Source organism: Ictalurus furcatus, chromosome 19, assembly GCF_023375685.1.
Source record: "Ictalurus furcatus strain D&B chromosome 19, Billie_1.0, whole genome shotgun sequence".
Taxonomy (NCBI): domain Eukaryota; kingdom Metazoa; phylum Chordata; class Actinopteri; order Siluriformes; family Ictaluridae; genus Ictalurus; species Ictalurus furcatus.
The window spans coordinates 11,032,575-11,049,433 of NC_071273.1; the positions used below are offsets into that span (position 1 = coordinate 11,032,575).

General features: G+C 35.7%; 1 protein-coding gene across 1 annotated transcript; it reads right to left on the reverse strand.

Moving 5' to 3' along the window:
- Window positions 1-850: 850 nt before the first annotated feature.
- Window positions 851-14,998, reverse strand: LOC128623632 (beta-1,4-N-acetylgalactosaminyltransferase 3-like). Its single transcript, XM_053650769.1, has 20 exons — window positions 14,845-14,998; window positions 12,964-13,001; window positions 12,823-12,858; window positions 12,624-12,719; window positions 9,771-9,861; window positions 9,510-9,610; window positions 9,205-9,272; window positions 9,009-9,084; window positions 8,187-8,253; window positions 7,228-7,362; window positions 5,860-5,969; window positions 5,058-5,161; window positions 4,902-4,951; window positions 4,599-4,785; window positions 4,292-4,518; window positions 3,200-3,353; window positions 2,976-3,048; window positions 2,618-2,771; window positions 1,641-1,767; window positions 851-1,400 (listed from the first exon to the last, which is right to left on the reverse strand). The coding sequence occupies exons 1-20, from the start codon at window positions 14,990-14,992 to the stop codon at window positions 1,307-1,309; spliced, it is 2,136 nt and encodes a 711-aa protein (XP_053506744.1). The 5' UTR covers window positions 14,993-14,998; the 3' UTR covers window positions 851-1,306.
- Between the last annotated feature and the right edge of the window lie 1,861 nt (window positions 14,999-16,859).

A 16,859-nucleotide genomic window follows, 5' to 3' on the forward strand; every position in this document is an offset into this window, starting at 1 on the left:
CAGAGGTAGGAAATTCCTGTCTGAGAGTTATGAGTTTCAGTCAAATGCAGCGTAAGAAGTGAGTGAGTGCGTGAATGTGTGTGTACATGGTGCCCTGCAACTAGAGTGCTGTATCCCAGCCCCATGGCCTGGGGTTTCTGGGATAGGAAGCAGATCCACTCTGACCCTTATCAGGATAAAGCAGCTACTTAAAGTGAGAGTTATGTGTATTCAAGGTATCAGATGGTATATAAAGTTGAGGTCATAAATTTTAATTTGCAAAATATTAATAAAAAAAAGAGGGATCATAAAAATTGCATTTTGTTTTTTATTTAATTCTGCCCCTAATAAGCTATTTCACATAACAGTTGTTTACATATAGTCCACAAGACACAATAATAACTGAATTTACACAAATGAACCAATTCAAAAGTTTACATACACTTGATTCTTAATACTGTGTGTTGTTACCTGGATGATTAACGACTGGTTTTATGTTTTGTGATACATGTCCCTTGTTTGTCATGGTCCTGCACATTATTTAGTTTTCCAGCATCTTCTGCACTTTCCAACAATGGCTATATGATGTTCAGATCCATCATACTAAAGCCAACTGAGGGACTCATACACAATTACAAAAGGTGCAAAACATTCATTGACTCTTAAGAGGGCAACACGATACATTAAGAACCAGGTGTAAAATGATTTAGTTTTCTGGGAAACATGTAAATATCTGATGTAGCTTCTGAAAGGCAGTAGTAAATGGAAAATCGTTAAACAAAATAACAAAAATTTATACCCACTCTTAATGTACTGGGCCATTAGATAGACCATGGGTTAAAACTAATGATACATAAAAGGGTGTAGATGAATTACGAGAAGTGAGAAATGATGACAAGCATCCTGCAATGTAACAGAAACATCTGAATGTAGAGTGTACTTACTAAAGAATTCTAATGCTTAAGAATAAAGAAAGCATACAGAAGTTTTAATCAGGGTGGCTTTTGTGAAGAATCTGAAAGCTTTTTGGTCACAGTGTAATTCCAAGCCTCTTTTTATAGTTCTTATGGCATCATTATTATCCTAAAATGTGAAACGTGAAAAATGGCTAAAAAATGTAATATAAATATGAGTATATTTACCCAAATCTTATAGGACATTTACGTACAGTAGTACAAGATGTGATGTAGAATGAGATAAAATGTAAGTCGCTCTGGATACGGACATCTGCCAAATGCCATAAATGTAAATGTACTGTACAAACTCTAAATACAATATTCACCATTGCCTATTGTCATAAGCCAGAACAGAAACAAGTGTCCAAGCTTCATTCCTTGTTCCACATGCCCCGTTTTGTATGGAAAAAGTGTGCAAAATTCCTCAGATGCAGTCGTTCCACTTCCAGCTTGTTCAGTAGGATTCTGAAGGTGAGATAAGAGGAATGGAGTTAGTGGATAGCAGCATGCAAGAGTAGGTAAAGAAGCATTGTGACTGATACAAGTGGTCATTTTTGTTTTCTGTTTTGATTTGATTCCCGATTAGTCTCAACATTTCTTCCTTGTTTTGTCTGGGGCTTTTGTTTTATTATAATCATACTCTCTGAAAAACAAAAATGTCTTCGAATTGTGATCTTCCAAATGTCTTTAATAACCTGTGCATACCTGTCCAGCAGCTCCCAGTCTTCTCCTCCCCACTTGTCTGTGTATTCTTTAACGTTCATGCCTCCAATTCTATCCATGTCTGATTTGTAAATCCCCACCAGACCATAGCCCTCAGTTTCCCAGAAACCTGCATCACATTAAAAATTTCAGGGTTGCATATTGGATATGAGCATTTAATATGCTGATAACATCCTGGAGACTCATTGTCCTACAGAGCTAGAGTTTGTCCATACTGCCAACACATGTGATCTGAAAAATCACATATCTATCATGCCCTTCATGGTGTAAATGCAGAACAAATGAACAAGCTAAATACACAGCAGCAAATCAAAAAATACAACAGCAATACCAAAAACAAAGAAAACGAACTGCATGTTTTCAGTTTGTTATCTACTCAACCTAGCAACAACAATTTAATGTGAAGTTACGTACATGTATTTTGCTATAGTAAGGAGTAACTGTTTTTTTTATTTATTTACCTGAATAACCGCACTTCCTTAGGGGAGTGTTCAGTGTGAATATACTCACATTAACGCCATGCAAAGTTTTCAGCATATCTAAAATAACCTTATTAGGCTTATATTCCATCTCTCCAATTTCTGAGGTCCCTTAAGGCTAAAGCGCACTGTACCTAATATGCAATAGCAATCGTCAATAAAGACCTGTCCTCTCTGTTTTTAAATGAACGTACTGTTTTAGATGTTGCTCCCTGCGTTTTAGCACATGCTGTGTATTTTGGGTTTTCTGTTGCTTTTTCTGATTCACTGTTGAGTATTTAGCTTGTTAATGTGTTTTGAACTTATGGGTCTTCATAAGTAGGTCTTCATAAGTATGGGTCTTCATAAGGATCTGGTGTGATGAGAGTAAAGAACTATATAGGGCAATGGACCACCAGGAGAATGCCAGATATAGATAATTTGCTTTAGTGTTATTGACTATTAGGTACTGCTGACTCTTTAATGGTGTAATATGAGTACCTGTGGGAGCTTGTATTGTGGCTCCACAGTCCAGTCTCATCACAACGGGAGCATATGCCATTTTCCCCTGTACGCAGTGTTTACGCACATTGTCTATTATCGACGGAGGAAAGTGGATGTGCAGGTCACACATGAACAAAATACTGTTGTTATCCTGAAGGAAGAAATAAAAAAGTATGTATGTACATGTACAGTGCCCTCCACTAATATGTACATGGCTGTATATACTGTATTTACAGAAATTAACCTTAAATGTATTGGGCAGACCCATCCATTCAGTACAATTGCCATACAAATTTATATAATACATAAGATATCCTTTTTGTAATTGTTACAGTGTAAAATCTTGCTTACGTACTTTAACAAGATCAACTCCAGATTGAATTCCTAGCGATTTGGCAAAACGTCCCCCCAGGCTCATAAACTGGTAGCTGTTCATGTGCAGGACAATTGAACACATACACACAACATAAATTAAGCAAAGATATATATTTTTTGAAATAATAAAAAAAGGACCTTCTTGTTTAGATATTCAAGATGAACAATTGTTGACATTTTTCTTTTAGTGAATAAAGACCATACCTTGGTAATATAGCATTTTTCAGTTCCTGCTCAATATCAATATCAGTGCTGTTGTAGTCTACAATGATGACATTGAAGTTTTTGTCTCCTGTTACTTGATACACTTTCTCCATTTCTCTGATGAAGTGCACAACCCATCTTCCCTGATTTTTAACTGTTGGAGTGAAAGGTAAATGAATGTGACATGCATGCAAAATTTGAATATTTGAAGATTTGATGATTTGCTTAGTAAGAAAGTATCCTTGTTCAATCTAGTATGGAAGGAGAATTTAGCGATTTAATGCAGTTTGATGCAAAAATAGCAAATCCAGTACTATGGAACTGACAGCAGGTTTCTGCACTGTTCCTCTGGACAAAGACCAGAGGGTAAACATTGCTACTGATGTTCCTTAATAAGCAATGAAACAGTTTTGCAATATTTTAAAACATTCCAAACATGCAATACTACAAGTGATACAAATACTCCAGCAATGTACTGCAGCGAGTGATTCTACTTTTCTAATGTATACACACAAGGATTTCTGATATAGGAAATTAAGTTATAATTTAATTACCGTATAGTTAATTAAGAAACAAATGTTCAGAAGTGTTTTAGGGAAAAAGTAAATGAAGAAAACATATACAGTTTACTGTATATTCACTGTAGACTGTCATCAACCAGTCAAAAATGTAATTTTAAACCATGTTAAGAGTTGATGTACAGTAGATTATCCATATACACTATGTAAACTAATGACCTGTCACTTTTTTCTTTTACTTTATATGGATGGTCCAGTTTGAGGTTGCTGATGTTTAGTAGATAATCTGTAGATTAGCAACTAGTCTACAATCCTAGTCATAACATTGTTTCACATTTAGACTCATTTGATATGTTTATAGACTGCTTCATAACAGTCTGTCGACAGTTTTCAGAGTGTCCAGGTTATCCAATTAAAGAAATACCAAGATGATAAATAAAGCAAAATGGCAAAATGCGTACATGACATTTGAGAAGCATTTGGGAATCACAAGATCAAGAAATCACATGATCTTTTGATTGAGAGTTAGAATAATTAAGTAGCAATGGAGTACATAAAAAGCTTTATTTCTGACCTGTAAGAATAACATGGACTTTTACTTCTGGGTCCCATCCGAAGTCTACTGGGTTGCAGAGACCAGGTAATTCTGGATATCTCTTGTTATATGTGGTGTAAAAATATTTAGAGATAAGAACATTCTTCCCCTCTTTATCTTCCATCTCTATCTCCAGCAGGTAGCGACTGCCCACACCAGCCTTTGTCTTCTTCTCCACATTTATCACTCGTTTCAGGACCAGATCACTGCAAAAACATAAGTCAATTTCAGAAAAAACTACTTGTGGGCCATCTTCACAAGCCAAGACAGCAGTGTGATCTTTTACCTGGTGTTCTCTTTTAACTGCAGTTGATTCCTGAAGGATTTAATTACAGGCATGACATCTTTTTGGGGCATTATGATATTTCCTGCTCTCTTGCAGGTGTGGACAACAAAATCACTCTGTTTTGAATGAAAATCCACCGGCTTTACATTGAAGACCTGCTTCCAGTTTGGCTTGTCCTTATCAGGCTCTGTTGGTTGGACAAATAAATCCAGTGTTAGAACACTGAGTGATTTATCCAATTAACTTAAGGTGAAAAACATTAGAAAACATGAAAAACATTTTATCAAGTTATTAGTAAGTTACCTTCGTCATTTCCTGTTTGTTCAAATTTCAGATATGGACCAAACCCACCTCTGGAAAGGTAAACACAAGAACATTAGTAAATGACTGTACAGTAAACTTGAGATGTACAGTACAGTGTACAGTATGTAACTAATATACACATTGTAAGTATATTACCCCTCCTCATATGCTTTATCCTTCTCGTAAAAGCATTTCTGAGCCTTAATGTCCTCATTAGCGAGCCTTGTGTAGTCATTTGGGTACACTGATGAGTAGCGAACCTTTAAAATCACAATTCATTATTTACCCATGATGAACTACATGTCTAACTGCTTTTCATCAGTATTAATAGAATCTTAGCGTTCGTGCCTCTGATTATTCAAACAATCTATATAATAATGATGCTGTATGATTGTTGTCTGTGTTGTTTTTTTGTTAATACATGTTGTTTATTTTCACATTTTAGAGAACCTCAGATGACTTTTTGGAACCATTTATATTGAAAGTCAGTTCTGTCCAGGTTTCCCACACTGAAAATCTTAACAATTTGACTGTACTCAATTGATTTTGTAAACTCATTCTCTCAATTTAACTGAGTAATGGGGTCTCCCAAAACTTGTACAGTCATGTGAAAAAATTTATTGGATGGCCAATCACATTAAAGAAAGACCAGAATGAGCTATTTTAATAAATCATTTTTGAGTTCAAAACACTTGAAATCTTAAGTTTATGTATTTTGTAGGTAAATAAGTTAAATGAACATTGATTTTTTTATTTATAGGTCCAAAATGCAACATTTTAAGTAATGTTTAGTCATGATTACTTGATTGTTTAAGTAAAGACAAAATTAGGGTTTAAATTCAAATATTTTCTTATGAATTATTCTTGCATGCTATTGAATCTCTTACTCTTGCTTTCAAGAAAGCTTGGGGTAAAGTGCACTTCTTCACAGAAAATACAGTAGCAAAACTATACTCACATGATTTACACCATCGTATCTCTCAATGGTAGAGTTCTCATATATGTAAATAGGGTAGTAATCACATTTAGGAAATATATTTTCCAAATGGGACTCCTGCAGCAGTGGTACTGGTGTATGTGTGTGTGTGAGAGAGAGAGAGAGAGATGAGATTAGATTAGATGAGGTTGGGCCTGAAGCTTCTACTGTTGGGTTGAAATATTACAAGAAAAAAAATAGTTATATATATATATATATATATATATATATATATATATATATATATATATATATATATATATATATGTGTGTGTGTGTGTGTGTGTGTGTGTGTGTGTGTGTGTGTGTATATATATATATATATATATATATATATATATATATATATAATGAATTCCTGTATTAAAGCAATCATTTATAAAATACCAAATAATTTTTACATTATAAATATGCACGTATTTAAATTTTCCCTTTTTGGGCTGCTTTCATATCAGGGTCATCACAGCGGGTCACCCGTCTACATATTGATTCTGGCACAAGTTTTACGCCGGATGCTCTTCCTGGTGCAACCCTCCCCAGTGGCTGGGGTTGATTCCCTGACCAGGAATCGAACATAGGCTGCGGCGATGCAAGTGCCACATGCTAGCGCCACATGCTAGCCACTAGTCCACCAGGGAACCAAGAGTCATTTGAAAATACTTGGGCTGTATATTTTTCACAAAAATGTAAGTAAGTATATAAGTGTCACTTGCTCACAGCAATCATCAACTTTTATATTGTGATTTCATTTATAAAGTTCTATACGTGGATCCTCACAATCCTAATTAGCCCCCCTTGTTTAAAAAAAAAACTTTTCAACGCTGTGTTTCCAGCAACCGTGCATCAATCACAATCAGAAGAAAGTTAAACCACTTATCCTAGTTAGTGTAAGTCCTTCTCAACCTGCTTATATAGAGGAAGTGTTGTGTAATCCACAAGTAGCACTTCCTGTGAAGTATGATGGCTGGTTAATCCATTCATTCTTCTTGAGTAACTGCTTTATCCTCATCAGACTCATGGTGGATTCAGAGCCTAACCCAAGAACACTCAACATGAGGCAATTTTTGGGCAATATAGTGTCATTAATCCACCAATCCACTTATCAGCATGTTTGTGGGATGTGGATGAAACTGGAGAACCCAACAGAAACCCACGGTAACACAGGTAGAACCCAATACAGACAGTTACCTGAGTTTAGGCTCAAACTGGGGACCATGGAGCTGTGAGGCAGCAACACAAATCTCTAACTGCGCTATACTCTGAATGGTCCATGGATACCTTTTGATGCAGACAAATTGCACTGATATAGGATTGCATTTGGAGATTTTGATGAAATCATTAATTACTCACTTTTATAGCTGGTGTCTCTTGGGTCTTCTTTGACCATGTCCACTTCAGAATTAGAGATGGGGTCAGGCCTCAACCTTTGACTAGCTGCTGTTTGGGGGATTATTATATTGTCCACTGCCAATAGAGAAGACTCATCTGCACACAGAAAATAAATTACTTGGCAGATTCTTTTCACCAAAGTGATTTACAGAAGAAGTGAGAGAGAATGAGTGTTCAGTGTAGGCCCATGAATGTCTCTTTGGTTGTACTGGGATTTGAACTCATAAACTCACATAGAACCTGAACCATATGGTTTATTCTGCCCAAGTAGTACAGTACAACAGTTCCACTAATACAGACCTACATGAACATTTCTGCTTTGCGACCCATTATTTATGTTGGTAATCCTTAAATGTTTACAATTCATGTTAAAAACAATGTCAACCTCACTGACATTGGGTGTTCAACATAAAAACAATCTGTACTACTTTACATTAAGGTTCTCTTAACTAACATTATTTGCTGCATTATTTAACATAATGGATGTTTCCTAAGGTTCACATCAGCCATTGCGGTAGCATGAACATTGGTTAATGTTAATTGTTTGGCTTATTTAGTTTATTACTTTAAGTAAAACATTAATTAATACAAGTGTTGGGTACTTTGTTATAATTACTTATGATGTATTATTGCTGAAATACCTAGCTTGTTCATGTTAACTAAGGAGTTAATAATATCTGTTAAGGGAGTGTTAATGTACTGAATTAGCAAAAATTTAATTTTTTACTACTCGGTAGAAAATAACACATCAAGGCTGTCCTAATTGTTTTGAAAAACTGTGTTCAATTCAGTACTGAATTTCACTGTATGACACATTATACTCAAATGTACTGTTTATTATGTGTATAGTATCATGTGGTGCAGATAGATCACTGTATTGTGTTGTAATGAGAAACATTTTGCTAGTGCTAAAAATTTACCACTGTAAAGCGACAGATACTCCGAAGTAATAACTTCAAAATTGCTGTCCTCTTTGTTGAGACGCCACTGAAAATATGAAAAAATAAAAAGATTATTAGAAAGGCTTGTACATTACAGACAAGGCAAAAGCGTTTATTGCAGAATGAAAACCTACTTTGCTTACAGTTTAATATAATCTGCAAGATTATTGAGAACATTTCAACCATGACTTTAGGAAAAGGTGTGGTTCATAGGATGAATGTCACAGATGTTTGAACCATTTGACATGTAATAATTCTACTATTTACTACGAATATACACATAATGAAATATGTGTAGTGGCTTGGGAAAATGGTGGCTCTTTAAATAGTGAAATGGCTTTAAATGGTGAAACTGCTGGCTGGTTTCTCTTTTGTATACATAGTAAAGTTATAGCATTTTAAAATGATAATACTGGCCATTTTGACAGTCAATATTTGATTAAATTTGAATTGAACTAAATTGATTAGGCTTATGCTCATTTCACTATGGCACATAACTATCCAACAAATTGATCAAAGCCTGAAATATATTTACTTTTTTATGTTGAGGTGCCAAATTATGTCATAGGTAGAAAAAAATATCTAATTTTGGCAAATTTGCTTTTGCCAGCATGAGAACCAACTGGTTTTCCCAGGCCACCACATACATACATATACATATACACACACACACACACACACACAATATATATATATATATATATATATATATATATATATATATATATATATATATATATATATATAGTATATATCAATAATGAAAACAATAATAATAATACAAATTAAACTGATTCATACTGCAATCTCCACATGATCCATTTCTTCACTTTGCTTGTAGATGATTTCAAAGTAATACTTTTGCTTTTTTGAGAGCCTGAAGAGAGGGATTATATCAGAATCAAACAGTTCACAGCAAAAGTAATGAAGTAATGGTCTTGATCTCCATTTTAAATAATAATAATAAAAAAAATCATTCAGAAAATATGTTACTTACGCTACAGGCTCAGATATCTGAGATGCAAATTTCTCATATTCCCCTGGTGCGGCCCATTCATTTCCTGCCTGACCAACAGTACACCGTGGCAATAAGGCATGCGATACTTCACATACTAATACATTTTAGTGTATATTATGTCTAATAATTGCTTGTAGACACAATCATTCATATATATTATTCTATATATACTTTATTGCTTGGATTTATGATAATTACATACTGTATTTTATTATTGTAATATGGTGAATTTCTGAATTTGATGGAGTAGTCATTTAGATCAGTAATAGACCATTCATTCTTACCTTGCCAAGGTAAGCCATAAGTTTGAGATTTTTGGTGCTTTCATTTGAACTCAGCCAGAACTCCGAGTTATCGTCAGAAGCAATGGCAAAAATGTATTCTCCTGGTAAAGAGCAATCAGATGATATTAGAGCCAGCACTGCCTCACATTAGATTTGTTGTCAGGTATAAAAAAAAAAAAATGTAGCCTGAATATTAAGCTGAATGTTTCAGTTTGAAACCAGTCCATAACATTTTACTGGATTTTCCAAAGCAGTACACACCACTTATTACAGGATGAATGTATCCAAATATTCTCAGCCCATAGTTTTCCCATCCAGGATAGACAGCAAGCCTTTTGATTGTGGTACGTGACTGAAATCATAACAACACATTGTACATTTGAGATACTAGTAGATCTATGTCTTCAAAACATATTTAATTAGTGATAAATGTTGCATATTTGAATAAAAAAATAACCATGAATTACTCTATAGAAATGCATTAAAGAATTGCATTAAAATCAAAATCTCAAGGACTGAAAGGACTGAATATAATTGTGTAAACTTAAAGTAAGTTGTAGGTATAGTAGATGAATGCTTGGTCAGCTGATTCTTTGAACCAAGGACATGTTTTCTTTACAAAGTAGCAGAGTAAATTAAAAAAAGACACTGGAATTATTTTAATTTGATTGTGATTAAATAGCTTAGATTCCATGCACACATTGTGATTGCCCCTATTTAGTATCCCATTGCTTCATTATGTTCTGTGCATAATAAAAAAATTATAAATAAATAAATAAAAATAAAAATTGTAGAAAAATTGTAGGATGTGCTGGATCACGTGCTATTTTACAAGCTTATGAATAATGAAGGTGGAAGCCATACTGTTAATTTATACAAAAGTGCGTGATGCATGTGATGTTATAATTACAACTAGTGCAGCAATGTGTTGTAGATATAGCCTATTAGACTCCTATTAGATGTTTATTTCAATGTTCGCCATCTACTCATTCATACATCATCATATTAGTATTTTTTTTTATGATTTTTAAATTGTCACAAACACAGACAAGTGTTTGTGTTTAAAGGCAGTAGCCTAGGCACTATTGAAAACCCAGTCCCCTCTGAAAGTACTGGAACAGCAAGGAAAGTTCTTTTCAGTTCATTTGGGTTTGAGATGAAAAGATGAATATGAGCTTTCATTTCCCGATATTTACATTTAGATATGTTAAACAGCTTAGGACATGGCATCTTTGGTGGAAGACCACCCAATTTTTAAGTGAGCAAAAGTATAGGAACAGATAGTTTTAAAGAAGATTCAAGTAAATAACACTTAATATTTGTTTGCTTATCCCTTGCTTGTAATAACTGCATCAAACCAGCAACTCACTGACCACTGTGATGCTTTTCCAGGCTTGTACCACAGCTTATTTCAGTTGTTGTTTGTTTCAAGGGGGTTCACCCTTCAGTCTCCTCTTCAGGAGGTGCTGCTCAATGCTGCTCAATTAGGTTAAGGTCTGATGATTGACTTGACCACTCTAAAACGTTTCACTTTTCCCCTCCATGAAGTCCTTTGTTGTGTTGTCACTGTGTTTCGGGTCATTGTCTTTCTGCATGATGAAATTCCTCGCAATTAGATTGGATGCATTTCTCTGTAAATTGGCAGACAAAATGTTTCTTTAGACTTCTGAATGAATTCTGCTGCTACCATCATGAGTTACATCATCAATAAAGATTAGTGACCCTGTTCCAGAAGCAACCTTGCAAGCCCAACCCATGGCACTACCTCCATCATGTTTCTCAGATGAGCTTATATGTTTTGGATCATGAGCAGATCCCTTTCTTTCTCCACACTTTCGCCTTTCCATCACTTTGGTAGAGGTTAATCTTGGTTCCAGAACTTTTGTGGCTCAACTCTGTATTTCTTTGTGAATTCCAATCTGGCTTTCTGATTCTTAATGCAGATTAATGGTTTGCATCTTGTGGTATGGCCTCTATATTTCTGCTCTCAAAGTCTTTTTCAGATAGTAGATTGTGATACCTTCACCACTGCCCTGTGGAGGTTTGTTGGTGATTTCACTGCTTTTTTTGGGTTTTTCTTGACAGCTCTCACAATAATTTTGTCATCAACCACTGTTGTTTTCCTTGGCTGACCCGTTAAATGCCTGGTTGTTAGTACACCAGTGGTTTATTTCTTTCTAAGCATGTTCCAAATTGGGGCGCATGGTGGCTTAGTGGTTAGCACGTTCGCCTCACAGGTCCGGGGTTCGATTTCTACCGGGGCCATGTGTGTGCGGCGTTTGCATGTTCTCCCCGTGCTGCGGGGGTTTCCTCTGGGTACTCTGGTTTTCTCCCCCAGTCCAAAGACATGCATGGTAGGCTGATTGGCGTGTCTAAAGTGTCCGTAGTGTATGAATGGGTGTGTGAGTGTGTATGTGATTGTGCCCTGCGATGGACTGGCACCCTGTCCAGGGTGTACCCCGCCTTGTGCCCGATGCTCCCTGGGATAGACTCCAGGTTCCCCCGCGACCCTGAAGAAGGAGTAAGCGGTAGAAGATGGATGGATGGATGCACATTCCAAATTGTTGCATTGGCTATGCCCAAATCTTGTCCAATGGCTCTGTTAGAGTTTCCCTATTTTCTCAGCTTGCTTCTCTTCCATAGACTGCTCTCTGTCTTCATGTTGGTTTATCATTTTTAACAACAAATGTAGTCCTCACAGGCAAAACCCACATCACAAATCAAGAGTAGACATTCAGCGCTATTAAATGCTTAAACACTCAATATAACAGGGCACACCTGGGTAGAAAGATGTGTTTATCAGAAAATGAACGCTGAAATTCTGACCTTTGTCTCACATTCATCTTCTGATCTCAAATCCAAATGTCTTTAGTGTATAGCAAAAACAACAGAATTGGCTATGTTGTTCCAATACTTTTGGAAGGGAGTGTACATATTACTCCTTACAAAATTGATCAAAAGAAACCCAAAGATGTTCTCAGTAAAAAATAAATAAATAAATAAATAAAATAAAAGTTATACTGCCCTACAAATCTGTCATACAGCAGTAAAATCACAAATTGTATGTGTGTGTGTGTGTGTGTGTGTGTGTGTGTGTGTGTGTGTGTCACTAACATGGGGGAACAGAGGAAACAATTCGTCCTTCCTTAGTTGATCCACAGATCCTCCACACCAGTCTTCAAAGATGTGCATGTTCACTTGACCCAGAAACTGTTCACATAAAAAGTTTGCATCAGTTCAAATGTCATCTTTAAATCAACCACGAGCATCAAATTTCTATGAAAAGAAGAGAATATAGGTGGAGTTTCTGCACCTCAGGTTTCCATTTTGGCGGTCTATCTTTTATCATCTGAGAGAGGAGAATTATGAGGTTGAAATCATTGGAATAATGGAGAATGATATTTATAAATAGAAATGTATAAAACAAATGTATTTATTAAAAAAAAAATCTTACCTCCATTGACTGCAAATCTTCAGAAGTGTCCCAGAAATCTGAAACACAAATGGCTTTATGTTGGCCTTTCCTGATATGGGGAGGAAGGAAGTTTTTCGACCATGTTTAGCAATTGTAGCCCCTTTCTTTATTCGTTTGTCTACATTCTTACAATCGTTCGTTCTTACGATCAAAATACGCATCTACTACGATTCCTCCACAGAAGTAAAGGGTCACAACATAATCTCTGGATAACATGAAGACACAATAACAACATAAATCTGTCAGAAGGGCCCCCACACATTTATTTTGCCTGGGGTTGCCACATAATCTAAGATCACCCCTGGTGCTGAGACTGAAATGAGCTTTTTATTACTATCAATATTTTGTGATAAATATACACTCATAAAACCACTAAAGTCATAATTGATGACCAATACATTAATCATTGATGTATGGGTTCCTAAATACATTTTAAATCATACAGATTCTTTAACTAAAATTGGCTAAACTTTTAAAACAACTTTTAATGCAAGCATTTAAAACTGTTACATGTGTGAAGAATGGAAGGAGTCATGACTAAAGTGCTACTACTCAGAAAGCCTATTTTTAAGCTCCTGTAGGAATAATTATTTTATATAATGATATTTTAATACATACTGAAATGCATAGCTTTACACTATTAGTATAGTATTGGGTATAAATTTAGACTATATGTTTCTAGACCTAAGTTATAAAAGTAAGGTTAGGTCACAATCTAAGGAAGAACAACTCATTCAGTCATCTCAGCCGCAGTAATTAAAAGATAATTTTCTGTGCGGCATGCTCATAATAACTGTGCAATCATAATGCTATGCCAATTATTTAGGACACACAGGGCATTAATTAGGACGGGTTTTACTACTTTAACTTCACACAACCACCACAGCAGGAAGCATGCTGTAGTTTTGCTGCTTCAATACAGACATTTCAAACTTTGTTATTTAAGTTAGCAGTTTAATTACAGCAGACCTGCAAACCATAAAGAGGAGTAACGCATAATGGTTCCACATAGCTATCATTTTTCACTGTTCATCTGCTGCTTAAACTGTTTGAGTGTATCTGTACACTGACATGTGCAGGAGAGCAAAGCAAACAAACAGCATTTTAAATGTTCAGTTAGAATATTGGTTTCAAAATTATTGATAAAGTGTAAGATTGGACAATTCATTGAAGGGCTATTTAATCACATGCACACATATTTAGATAAATATATGCATATATATATATATATATATATATATATATATATATATATATATATATATATATATATATATATATATATATATATATATATACATCCATCCATCCATCTTCTATACCGCTTTATCCTTTTCAGGGTCACGGGGAAACCTGGAGCCTATCCCAGGGAGCATCGGGCACAAGGCAGGGTACACCCTGGACAGGGTACATATATACACACATATATATATAGATAGATAGATATAGTCACATCAATTTTATTGGTATAGCAGTTTTGCAATGGACGTTGTCTCAAAGCAGCTTTACAGAAACATATAAACACAGGATACAGATTTTAAGTGTGTGAATTTATCCTAATTGAGCGAGCCGGTCACGGCGGTGGTGAGGAAAAACTCCCTAAGATGTTAAGAGGAAGAAACCTTGAGAGGAACCAGACTCAGAAGGGAACCCGTCCTCAACTGGATAACAACGGATAGTGTGAAAGTAAAGGAAACTTCGTTATGGTTTTATTTGAAGTCTGTTTGTTGAACTAGTCCACTGTTCAAAGGAAACCCGAGTGCAAGTTGATATATATACATATATATATATATATATATATATATATATATATATATATATATATATATATATATATAAATTAAAAAATGTACTACTCACCAGAATTGGAAAGCGTTTTGTTTCCATCCCAATAAGCTCCAAAATATCCGAAAACAATCAACGTTACTAAGAGCACAAACAATGTTCTGAGAACTCCCAACTTTCCAAAGCTGAAAAATGCTCTCAAATGGACAAGTTGAGTCATCATATTCAGAGATTTAAAATAATCTCAGTGCAAGGAGCAAGAATACTAATGTGTTAGGCCATAATGCAGCACTATATCTCCGATTGTGGCATTATATAATAACTGAAGTTTAGCAAACCACGCCTGAAGCTCCACCTTCTTCTTTGTTAACAAAATCATGGTCAATTAAAGAGGGTGTGGTCTGTGCTGATAAAATTTAAACATGTTCTTGAGTACCATACCAGCTGAACAAAACACCACACATAATCACATGCAAAGAAATAAGTGAATAAAATTGCAGCGGCCCCAAAAACCGATTTGCATTGAAGATAGAGTGTACTTTAAAATAGCTTTTAAAATAGGTCAGCGATCCTCAGTGTAATTTGGTTCTATCAGAATTCAGGACACACCTAAACCAGTTGATCAGCATTTCTTTATTGTCTTTTGATGGGGTTGGCCCTGAAATTGCCTGCAATTTTCAAACACATGATTAAATACGTCAGATTTAGAGGGATGTGTTACTGTAAATACTGTAGCACTAAACATAACATTAAGTGTGAAACTAGATGCCTTGTTAATATTGATATATTTGATATATACTTATATGTTTGATCAGCAAAGGTCTTCCACTGCCAAAAGGACTGGTGCAAAAAAAAAAAAAAAAAATTCTGGGCTCTGTCCAAATCTCCACATGCTTTATAGCTGTATAGCTTTTAACCTGGCTTAGCTCCATGGACCCCTTGGTTGAGCTTACATGACTGTCACCCTCAAAGTCGCCCAGTCTTAAGTACTCAGAAAGGCACACATAGTCAAATCAAGTGCTAAATAACCAGATATTTTTGCCATGAGCAAGCTGGAAAAAAAAACCCCCATAATATTCCACGAGAAATAAAATTATATTTGGAAGTCTATAAAAAAAATCACCTTAATATTGTTGTGGCCTGAGCTTTGCAGTAAGAGCTGTGCTTCTTATTGTTTAGCTTCTGTGATTTGTTTCTCTGTGTGATCCCCACAGTTTTCCAGTTAAGGTCTGTGGGATGATTGTATTGAATGCTGAGCTGAAGTCAATGAACAGCATTCTAACATATGAATCTTTCTTTTCCAAGTGTGAGAGGGCCAGGTGAATTGGGAATGTGATTGCATAATCTGTGTAGCAGTTAGATGTGTATGAATATTGTTGAGGGTCCAGTGTGGATGGGATGAGTGCTTTGATGTGATCCATAATCAGTCATTCAAAACACTTCATGATCTCAGGGCTGAGTGCAACAGTCACTGAGGCTTATGGAAGTGGATTTGAAGCACACAGGGACGACCACCTGCTTAAAGGAAATGTTGAAGATGTGTGTAAAAACATTTGCTAGTTGGTGGGCACATTCTTTGATTACGTAGCCTGGGATGCCATCTGGTCTGCCGGCTTTGTGGGGGTTCACCCTGAGAAGGGTCCTCCTAACATCGCTCATAGAAACAAACAGCACTTAGTCACCTGGTGGATGGGTAGATTTTAACACCTTCTTAGAATTAATTCAATGTGTCTGGTAGAGAGGTGTCAATGGTAAAGATGAGGTGATTTTTCTGCACTTCGTCAGTAACAAGTTGCATCACAACACCCCCTGTGGGACGTTGTTATTGAAGTGTTCTTTTATTCTGGAGGCATATGAGTTTTTGGCTTCTTTATGCCATGGGTGAGTTTAATCCTGCTTCTCTAAGTGCTGCTCTGTCACCTTATCTGAAGGCTTCATCACAGGCTTTGAGCAGTGAGTGGACTTTAGCATTTAGCCAGAGCCTCTGGTTGGAATGTTTGGTGATTGTCCTAGTGAGTACAATATCATCAACACACTTACTGATGAATCCAGTGACAGATGCTGTGTATTCGTCTAGGTCAGGGTCACCG